The sequence below is a fragment of the Talpa occidentalis genome, unplaced genomic scaffold (genome assembly GCF_014898055.3).
Source record: "Talpa occidentalis isolate TD23 unplaced genomic scaffold, MPIMG_talOcc4v2.1 talOcc4.3, whole genome shotgun sequence".
In the NCBI taxonomy this organism is placed as follows: domain Eukaryota; kingdom Metazoa; phylum Chordata; class Mammalia; order Eulipotyphla; family Talpidae; genus Talpa; species Talpa occidentalis.
The window spans coordinates 35,104,551-35,115,569 of NW_023603184.1; the positions used below are offsets into that span (position 1 = coordinate 35,104,551).

The following is an 11,019-nucleotide window of genomic DNA, read 5'->3' on the forward strand; positions in this document are numbered from 1 at the left end:
GAGTTTTGTTTCTATAGTCAAGATAGGCAGATGTCCAGTCATCACCCTCCCTGTGCTGAAGGTCAGGGTTCGATGTTGTGGCAGGAGCCAGCTGTTTCAGGAGAACCGTCACTTGGGGCAGGTGTACATACTGTCTCATGCAATGAAAAACATTCTCAGCTCCTTAAATCCATTGGATGCCACCAAAACGGCCTTTTTAACAAACCCACTCGATATAGTTTAGCACAATTTGAAGACAGAGACAGCACAATAATCTGTTGAGAAATTGTCATATATCTTCCCCCAACATTGGGCCTCTATCTACTTCAATTCCCATTTTTTTCAGTTGCTGAAGGTATATTTAGGCCCCTGCTATGTGCCAGGCACAACTTTGGTCTTGACAGTGTGAGATAAATAAGACAGATCCAGTGCCAGCCCTAAGGATCTCATATTTTGTGAAGAAGGTATCACAAAATAACTACATGTTTTAAAATGATTTCATGTGTCCTGACCCTCATAAACTCCCCTGACACCTGGACGCCACCATAGCCTCAGTTCCCATGGCTACTTGAGAAAATTTTGTTCCAGGTCCTTCGTGTCTGAGTGCATCTGTGTCACCTATAACCAACACATTCCAAAGGTTGGCCAGCTCTGAGGGTACCGACAACTCTGGGGGAACATCTCTTTGACCAAATGGTTAACAGATGCTCCCTAGATATGCTGCCTTCAAAGCACCACGGACCTCACCCTACATACCCTACATTCTTTTGTACCATCTGAAACAATCATACCTGATATTTTGTAAATGATTATTTGGCATCTTGAAATAATGGGCCAAAATTATCAAAGTGGTTCACATCTCCTGTGGTTTGGCTTTCACCGGTGCTAGAAAATCATATTATGAACCCCCAAATGTGTGTTTTACTTCCTGCCTGATAGAGGACATCCCCACCTAAAAACTTCCATCACTATAGCAATAAAGGCCTTTTGCCCATGCTCTCCCTCGTTCCTTCTCTCTCCTGGCCTGACGTGGGGCTTCCTCACATGTTCTTGCCCAGCTCATCTTGCCCCTCCTCTTAGGGATTAAAGTCATAAATTCTTCTTAATGACATTGACATCTCTGTGTTGTCAGTCATATTGATAAATTAAATCCCAAACACATTTAAAAACACTACCTGACATAGCTCAGAACCCCAGGCTGGCCAGGCCCTGGAGGTGCTAAAGTCACCAGGTGACTGTCACTCAGAGATGGCATCAAACTCCTCCCCACAGATCCCACACCCTTCCCTGCCCCAACCTTCAGACCTCCTTCCAAGTAAGCCAAAGTTACTCCAACCCCCACATCCTTCATCTCCAGTTGTCCCCAAGCATGATATTCCACTCCACTGAGTTTCTGTTCTCCACCCTATATTTTGGACTATTGTACAGAGGAGAAAAGCTGACTTCCTGCCAGCACCAAGGCTAGTTCCAACAACTGGTATGATGGGCCAGGGCCAGGTGAAGGATCCAGAGAAATATTCTTTCCAGGGAATCCTGAACAAAGGCGGCACTTCCCTGGGCTCCAGGGTTGAAGCAGAGGAGGAAAAAGGATGGACAGAAAAAAGGTGGCCCACTAAGCAACATCAAACTCCCGGGGCTCCCAGGGTAGAGGACTTTAACACTGAAGTGCACTGACTGGCGTGTCTTAATATATCGGTGCAAGCACGTGCATGCCTATAGCATTGTGGGGCCTACACCTGCTGCGCCTTGGCTCAGCACTGATTCCCGACTCATCAGGTACCCCAGTCTCTTGACTCCAATCCTGTGGTTACCAGTCCTCACCCTTACCCCTGTAACTGAGCATTTAAGACAGAACTCATCCTGGCCCCACCATTGGCTTTGTCTTTTCCCATCAACTCCACGAGTGCTCATTAAGGTGGCAAATACTTTATTGAAAGTGCAACTTGCAGGGTACACTTATGGCCCTCGCATATGGGGGCATTAAAGGATATCTTGGAACAAGAGGACCCAGGTATGCTTTTGTATATTCATAAGTGAATGCACTTGAGGGAAGGCCTTGGTGTGTCTATTGGTGCATGACTCTCGGTATATGTGTCTGTGGGGTGCACAGTTGAGTGTAATATATTATGCAGGTAGAAGATATATCTATGTTTTTGAGAAACATCTGTGCTCTGAGAATGGGAACATCAGAGCACTTCATATGGAATGCACTGCCTTGGGGTCAGTGTGTGTGTGTGTGTGTGTGTGTGTGTGTGTGATGTATGCTATTCCCCTACATCTCTAGGAGGGTATCTACATACCCAGTCACGCCAGTCTCTGGAACCTAGCAGACAGGATGTCAGATTTTCTGCAGACAGGCTTTTCTACAACTCTGGATTGACTTAGAGGTGGGGGTCCTGGGGATAAGGATGGAGTCACTCTGGGCCTGAGGCCCCCACTTGGTCAGCTTAATTCTCTCCACCCTTGGATGTTCCCTCCCCAGCCTCGCCCTCATCATCTGCCTCAATTGCCTCCTCGGGCATGGGCCACTCTCGAGTCTCCCACTCCAGCCGTTCAATGCGATAAGCGATCTTGAGGGCACTGGACTCCAGCTCAGCCAAGAGGCGAGCAAATTTGGTCTGTAGGTCATCAAGTTGCTGGTCTAAGCCCTGCAGCCGGTTCTCTGTGGCCTCCTGCAGGGCAATCTCAGCTGCCTCAGCATTTACGTCCAACTTGTTCATTTTGAGCAGGATCTCACGGCCTTTTTCCTCCATGACAGTCTGGGCCTGTGGATACTCACTCAGCACTTCCCGAAGGTCCTCCTTGCTCAGGCAAAACAGGTCCGAATAGCCTAGACTCTTGATATTGGCAGTGCGGCGGTTCCCAGACATGTTCCCTGTGGCCCGTGGGCAGACAGAGTGGGAGATAATTAGTCAGGGTGGGTGTGAGGGGGCACTTCACTGATGAACCAGGCCCCTTAACTCCATGTTTGCGCTTCTGGGCCTCTTTCTGCCTCACCAGTTCTTTTATTCAGTAATGTACTGGGGAGAAGGCCCTGTGCTAGGCTATCTATGACTAGTTTCCAAGAATTCAGCCTAGAGGAGAGAGATGTTTAATTGGATGGTTATATAACAGTGTAGCTGGTGCAGTGTAGATGCAGGTATCGGGGCTGTGGAGAGACAAGCAACAAGCCCCTAACAAGCAGTAAGGCAAAGAATTCAGGGAAGGAAGTAATGATTGAATCAAATAGAAGGTACTAGAGAGATGGGGGAATGTAGGGGAGGCAGCTAGGCAGAGGGAGGAGCATGAGTAGAGGAGAGGGGGTAAGAGAGAGTTTGATGGATGCAAAAACAAAAAGCAGTCAGAGAGGCTGAGGTACAGGGAATGAGGAGACTGGAAAGAGGAGGAAAGAGTCACATCCTGCCATGTCTCCTAAGCTATGACAAGAAGTTCCCACACCCACATTGTGCTGAGGATGGGGAAATTATTGGACTATTTGTATCAGGGATCTGTATGGTCTCATTTGTATTTTAGAAAGATACTGGTGGGGGATGGATGGGAGGATGGTTAGGCTGAATGCTGCAAAGTCTCAGAGCTAGAAGGACCATAGAAAGGAACCACTGATGACCACCTGTTACAGGCCAGGCACTGTGTTGGGTCCCTCACCCATGAGCTTATCAAATCCTCACAAATAGCTGAGTTTTCATTCCTATTGAATAGGTGAAGAAACAAATCTAAAAATGCAAATAGCTTGTCCAAAGTCAAGTGGACAGTGGCTGCCTGCACTCAGGATGTGATCTTTGGGAAACAGATGTGAGCCTTTTAGAGGAATTACATAGTGGACCCCTTGACCCCAGACACAATCAGAGAGAGCACACTCACCCCCCTTTAGATCTCCCATGACCACAGTTTCTTTACCTGTAATTAGGCATTGCAACTCCTACTGCCCAGGGCTGATGAGAGGCATAAATGAACTGGTGTGCAGCACCTGTGGGTCTGGGCTTGATGGTCCTTTCCATTTGACTATGAGAAAGTTGTTCCTTATATTGACCCCAAGTGTGTGGACTTATTCTCTGCATGACCTTGGGCAAATTCCCAAACCTTCCTGTGCTCCAATTTCCTAACCTTTAAAATGCAGCTAATAGTACCTACCTCATAGGTGAGAATTTAATGTGTTGGTGCAAGTGAAGCAGTTGAATAGGGCAGGCGGTAACCATTCAGTAAATGTTAGCTACTATTACTGTTACTTATTATAAAAGAATTTATTATTCTCTGTAATTTTCCATGGGTCTGCCACTTTCCACCCGCAGAATAGGTCTGCTCTCTCTTTTAAGGCCCCTACCTACTCACTCACCTTGGCCAATTTTTGCCTCAGGAAACAGAGCTTCCCTATTCTGCTTCTTTCTGAGCCCCTAGTGACTCACACAAGGGCCAGGCTTCCTCAGTCTGGAGGCCCTGAAATACCACCTGGTCTCAGAATGGGTTTTGCTGTCCCCACCCTCCCAGGCCTGTACCAGGAACAAATTCTGGGGTGCCCACCTTTGATGTTGATGATGCTGATCTCCCCGAAGTAGAGCCCTGCACCAAGCACAGCATACTGCGTGACGCCATCGTCTGCCACCACGGCCAGCTGACCCTCGCGGATGATGTACATCTCTCGCCCGATGTCCCCCTTGCGGCAGACATATTCGCCTGGTGAGTATGTCTGGGGCTGCAGCTTTAGCACCAGCTCCTCCAGCAGGCTGGCCTCACAGTTCTGGAAAATCTGCACCCGGCTCAGAGTAGACAGGTGTACAGACACAGCCACTTCTGCCCTCAGCCGTTCAGGCAAGTGCTGTAAGATGGCCACCTCATTGGTCATCTTCTTGTTGATCTGCAGGTGCTGGTACCTGAGCGCAAGAACAGTATCCATTCCTCATTAGCCCCCGACATCCTTACCTTGACGTCGTTCACCAGTGCTCAGTTCAGGTTCAATCAGGGGCCCACCCACGTGGGGATATTTGACAGCTGATTGCTGAATATCTTCAGCCCAATCTCCTTTGCTGGTCACAAATGTGTGTTGACCTTTTCTACCTTCATCAGGACATGCATCTCTACCAGACTAATAAAAACTAATTCAGTCTCTGTTGAATTAGATACTTGCACCTCCTGGTGGGCTGTACCCTGCCAATCAGTGGTGCTTGGTACCATCCTACTCATTCTTTTTTTTTTTTTTTTTTAAGATTTATTTATTTATGATTACAAGAACTGGGGTACAGGCCAGAGATGTGCATGGTGAGAGGATTCAACAGAGACAGAGCGGGGAACAGAACAGGCAGACTGACCAAAGTACACTGCTGAGGGGAGCAGCAGGAGAGACAGGAGAGGTCTGCTGCACCATGTGGGTAGCTCCCTGGCTGGGGATGGAACTTGCGCTGCAGAGGTTGTGGATAGCTTCACAGCGCTGCGCTCAACACCTTGCGCCACCACAGAGACCCCATCCTACTCATGTCTACTTCAATCACTAAGACCCTTAGTCTCCAGAGGCTCTCTGCTCTAGCTCCCCAGCTTGGTGACAGTTCCTTCTGCTCATAATAGTATGAACTACCATGACATGGTCAACCATCTTGCTGGCCCCTCCTCTGGGGAGTATTATCCTTCCTTTGCTCCTACCAGGTCTTGAAGCCTACCAGGCAGAGGCAGTTTCCATTTTCTGGTGTCCAGTTTCTCCTGATTCTGCATGATTCCTCTCCCTATCAGTCTCTTACCCACACCCTCCCACTAAGTCCTAATCAAATTAGTGCAGAACCTTCTTTCCCAAGCTCCACCTTGAATGCCCCCCTCCCCCTCAAATTGCCCCAGGACCTGCCCACCCCACCTTCTTCAGATTCTGTCCAGTAACCTCCCACCCCACCCGAAGCCCAGGCCCCTCACCAGTCGATCACTCGCCGCTCCAGCCGCCGGTTGACACGCTGCAGTTTCATGTATTTCTTCACCAGCGCGTGGTCGGGGTAGAAGGCCGCGTCGGCCGTGTTCATGTTGTAGATGACGGAGCTCATGCTGCCCATGATGGTGGCGAACCCCATGACGGCCAGCAGGAAGTCGCCCACCATGAAGAGGTATTCTTCCTCGCGGTGTGGCAGCGGCGTGTCCCCCACGGTGGTCAGGATCAGCGTGGAGAAGTAAAAGCTGTAGAGATACTGACGCCTCAGGCGCTCAAAGCCGGGCCGAGCGGGGTCCGGGTACACCCACGCGTCCAGTCCGAAGCCCAGGTATCGAGACAGGGCAAAGTACAGGCAGCTGTTCCAATGGATGACGACAAAAATGTAAAGCATCAGTTTGGCGATGCGGAAGGCGTTCGGGTAAGCCGTGCGGGTCTCCGTGCGGTCGAAGGCCTCGAAGAGGCGGGGTGCACGCAGAAAGCGGTTCAGCCGCAGCGTGGGCGTGTGTGGCCCCAGCCGCACATAGGCCACGTCGGTGGGCACCAGCGAGGCCAGGTCCAAGACGAAGCTCCAGGTGCGCACATAGCGACTGCAGATCCTACCCTTGTCCACCACCAGAATGCCCTGGTCCAGGAATCCTAGGGGGTTGGAGGGTAGGGAAGTGGAAAGTTGGGTTGGGGGAGAAGGGCCTGGACTCAGCTGTGGAATGGGGTCCGGTGTGGGGCTAGGTCAGGGCGCTATGAGCTTGCAAAACCCTGGTGTGGGTGGGCAGGCCAGGTATGAAAGGGAAACAGTGGTGAGGACAGAGTGAGTGCAGGCATAAAGCTACAGCAGGGTTTCTGGGGTGAGCACAGGCGTGCTGTCAAACACGGGGACACGTGAGTGTGCTGTCAGGGACATGGTGACTTTTTTTTTTAAGATTTATTTATTTATTTATTTATTTATTTAGACAAGCACTGGGCACAGTCAGAAGCGCCGGAGGGTGAGAGAATTTACCAGAGCCAGAAAGGGGAGCAGAACAGGCAGAAGGACTGAAATACTCTGCTGGTGGGAGCAGTGGGCGGGGCAGGAGAGGTCTGCGTGCCATGTGGGAACCTTGCCAGGCGGCCGGGAATCGAACCAGCTCTGCAGAGGCTGCAGGCAGCTTTGCAGCCCAGCGCTCAACCACTGCGCCACCAGGGGAGGCCCGGGACATGGTGACTTTCTGGTACTGGGAGTTTCTCTTTAGGAAGAGAAGAAGGAATAAAGGGTCACTGACTCGTTGGGGGTCACTGACCTGTGTGGAAGCGCACCACGATGTCCAGTAGGTACAGCAGGTCACTTAGATAGTCCAGCACTAACCAGGCCACCAGATAACTATGCTGTAAGTCGGGAAAACAGGCTCTGCATGGTAGGGACAGAAGGGATTGGCTTAAAGGCACCCTGTGCGTTTGATGTGATCTCCCACTTAGCACTCCTCCTAGTGCCCTTGCCTGTTGCCATCCCTCCTCAGGCCTGTCCCAGGGCCCACCTCTCTCCCCTGGGCCTCACTTTGCAGCCTTGTCTCTGTTTAAGACATTCCCTTAGGCCCCCACCAAACCTGCACACGATGATAATGAGGTTATACATGACCGGGAAGACCATTGTGTTCAGCCACCAGTAGTAGTAATCTCCAGATGGATCCAGGACAGGCAACGACTTCCTGTGGGCAAGAGGGGGAAGTCATGTTTCCTTTATTCACCGGTCAGTATTGAGGTTGTCACTGGGAGTGCCGAGAGGAATCGGTGCCAAGAGGCACTGGGGGTGCCTTAATCTAGTGAGGAAGACTGAGCTGACACAGGGGATCCGGATCCCTCACCTGGCCTTGGATGGGGCAGGGGGACTGGACTCTGTCGTCTTCACTTTGCTGTCCTGGCTCATGATTCTGCAGCCTGGTGCCTGGGTGCGAGAGATCCAGGGCCTCTCTGGTAGGTAGCTTCAGGGGTCGGGGCTAGTGGCTGCTGGCGTGGAAGAGGCTTCTCTTGGCCGCCAGCTGCAATTCCTCGGTCTTTGGTTCCTGAAGCTCTTAGCAACACAACCAAAGCTGTGCAACTGAAGAGGCGGAGGCAGTAAGGCTCCAGCGCTCCGCCCTGTCTCTCAGGGCCTGGGCTCACACCTGCCCAGCTAAACATCTCTAATGAGGTCCCTGGAGAAGGTGGGGTGCATGCTTCAGAGGTAAGGTTAGCCTTGCCTTTCCCTCTTTCACCCAATATGCTGAACTATATAAGGGACCTCTAGGTCAGGAGGCCTAGATTCACATGTGGGCTCAGACATTCATTCTGTTTTACTTTGTGCAAGTTTCCTGCTTGGGTGTCACTGGTTATTCATTTAACATCTATTTACTGAATGATTTATTTGTGCCAGGTACTAAACTGGTCTCCAGGGACAAAGAACGCCTGTCACCTCAGACATGAGCTCTGTTTTTGTTATCTGCACCCTTATCAACATCCACACCTCCTTCACCTCCTTCCTGCTGGAGGGGGCCGTCTGTGATGTTTTGACCTCATTGCCTTCCTGATACCCGTAGAGCCAGATCCCATTAGCTAATCCATTGGCTTTCTAGAGCCTCAGCCTCTTTCAGTGAACATGCTTAAATATCTCCCATATCAAAAGCAAACAAAATCCTTAAAATTTCTACCTTAAATTGATGTCCCTTTCCCTACTGTCATCTTCCTCAGTCAACAAGTCATGATCAGAACACCTACTACGATTTAGGCCAATACTACGCTAAGTATTAAAGATAAAAGATGAATGAGACACATTTCTTGATCTCCAGAAACTCTGTCTGGTAGGGCAAGCAGGTAGATAGGCAATTACACATCTGTCTGACGGGTGGAGACACAGAAGTTGGTATAGTATATAGAAAGGTCCTGGCTGAGCCTGGGTTCTGTGGGGGTAAATAGTTTGGTTAGGTATAGAGATGGGTGGGTGAAGAACACTGGAAGCAAAGTGTTTAGAGAGTACACAGGCATAGGCTTCAAAAAGCATGGTGACAGGGGGAACATCATTTAGCTTTTGTAGAGAAGTTGAGGGGCTAGTGTGAGAGATGAGGCTGAATGAAACAAAGAACTGTTTAGGGAGATCTTTGTTAGTTATGTTATAAAGCTTGATTTTTTTTTAAAGATTTATTGATTTATGCATATAAGAGCTGGAGTACAGGCCAGAGGTGTGGGTTATGGCGGGCGGGGCGGGGGGAAGGATTAACCAGAGACCGAGTGGAGAAAAGAACAGGCAGATTGACTGAAGTACAAAGCTTGATTTTTATTTAAAGGCAGTGGGGATCCTGTGAAGGAAAATGGTCAGATTTGTGTTTCTATAGAGTCTTGGAAGTGACATCTATACCCACTAACATATCATAGTTTAGTTTTGCCTGTGTTTGAACTGATATCAACAAAGCATCAGTTTTTAATCTTTATTTTCCTTTCATATATTCATCTAGTCATCAAGTCCTGGTGATCTAACTGCAATGTCTACATGTAACGGGGTGGTCCCCAGGGAAAGGGCTAACACACATACCCATTTTTCTGCATCTTTACTACTCTAATTTGGACCCTATAAATCTTGCCATGCATAAAAAAAAAAGGTAGAGTTCTCTGTTGTTCCAAATCTAACCCCCTTAGGGGGCCTCCCTGGTGGTGCAAGGGGTTAAGACTCAGCACTATTAAGGCAGCCACTGCAGCGTGAGTTTGATCCCCAGCCAGGGAGCTGCCCACATGGTGCAGCAGACCTCTCCTGACTTACCCACTGTGCCCCTCAGCAGTGTATTTCAGTCAATCTGCCTGTTCTGTTCCCCACTCTGTCTCTGGTGAATCCTCTCACCTCCAACACTTCTGGCCTGTACCCCAGTTCATGCATGCATAAATAAATAAATCTTAAAACAATCTAATCCCCTTAACATGGCCCACAAAGCTCTCTAGTAACAGATATCTGTGTCTTTCAGCCTCATCTCACAGTGTTTCCTCTGCTTGTTCCCTAGGCTCCAGACATGTACTAGTTGTAGTTCCCATAGCAACCTCAACATGTTGTCAGTTCTTCCTTGCCTTGGTATGTGCTGATCTTTTGGTATGCAACTTCCATTTCTTTTTCTTTATAAATACTTTCTTTATATATATATATATATATTTTTTTTTTTAAAGATTTATTTATTTACACAAGCACTGAGTATAGTCAGAAGCGCGGGAGGGTGAGAGAGTTCACCAGAGCCAGGAACAGAACAGGAAGACTGACGAAACACACTGTTGAGGGGAGCAGCGGGCAGCAGGAGAGGTCTGCGCCCCATGTGGGACCCTCCTCTGGTGGCCGGGGAGCAGCCGGGGTCGAACCGGCGCTGCAGAGGCTGCAGGCAGCTTCGCAACCCAGCGCTCAACCGCTGCGCCACCAGGGGAGGCCCTACTTTCTTTCTATTTTGTAGTAATTTGGGGCTTATAGAAAAGTTGCAAAAACAATACAGAAAGTTCTAGAAAAGCTCTCACATATGACCCCCTGTTGCCAACTTATATAACCAGAGTACAATGGCCCAAACTGGAATTTTTTACAATACTTTCAACTAAACCACAGACCTTATCTGAAACTCCCATTTTTCTCTTACATGATCGCACTTTTATTGGTTTCTTAAGGTTGCTCAGCCATCATCTGCTCCTGGAAGCATTCTCTAAGCTCCTTTGCACTTCTTTGTCTGCATCCTGTATCCACACAAATCATGCTAAGTGCTACTGTTTGGTGGCACATGTTACCCTACATTGCAGTCGCCTCAGGTAAAGGGCTGATTTGAGGCCAGAGACAGGTGCTAATCGATCTGGAGTCCCGCCTGAGATGGAGGCGCTTATTCTGTATTCCTTGAGTGACTGAATGAAAAAGAGTGTCCAAGGGATCGCGAGGCAGCAGGTGTTAGGGGAGGCAGGAGTGGTCAGTGCCAAACCATGGGCGCGGATGGGTAAAAAATGAACTAGTTTTGCTAGCCACCTGCTCTAGGGCTCAGCTTTTTAAAAAAGCAAGCCCCGCCTACCTGCTGACTCCTCCCCCTCAGGCCCACCTTTTCTTGCTATCCCCGCCTCCTCCACGCCCATTCTCTACTCTAAAGTCCGCCCAAGGACTCGTGGCCCCGCCCCATCCAGGCTAGCCT

The 11,019-nt window shown here is 49.4% G+C and overlaps 1 protein-coding gene across 1 annotated transcript; it reads right to left on the reverse strand.

Annotated features, from left to right (window-relative positions):
• Window positions 1–1,902: 1,902 nt before the first annotated feature.
• On the reverse strand, window positions 1,903–7,798 carry CNGA4 (cyclic nucleotide gated channel subunit alpha 4). Its single transcript, XM_037521714.2, has 6 exons — window positions 7,717–7,798; window positions 7,459–7,560; window positions 7,156–7,262; window positions 5,872–6,517; window positions 4,498–4,847; window positions 1,903–2,854 (listed from the first exon to the last, which is right to left on the reverse strand). The coding sequence occupies exons 1-6, from the start codon at window positions 7,776–7,778 to the stop codon at window positions 2,427–2,429; spliced, it is 1,695 nt and encodes a 564-aa protein (XP_037377611.1). The 5' UTR covers window positions 7,779–7,798; the 3' UTR covers window positions 1,903–2,426.
• Window positions 7,799–11,019: the final 3,221 nt, after the last annotated feature.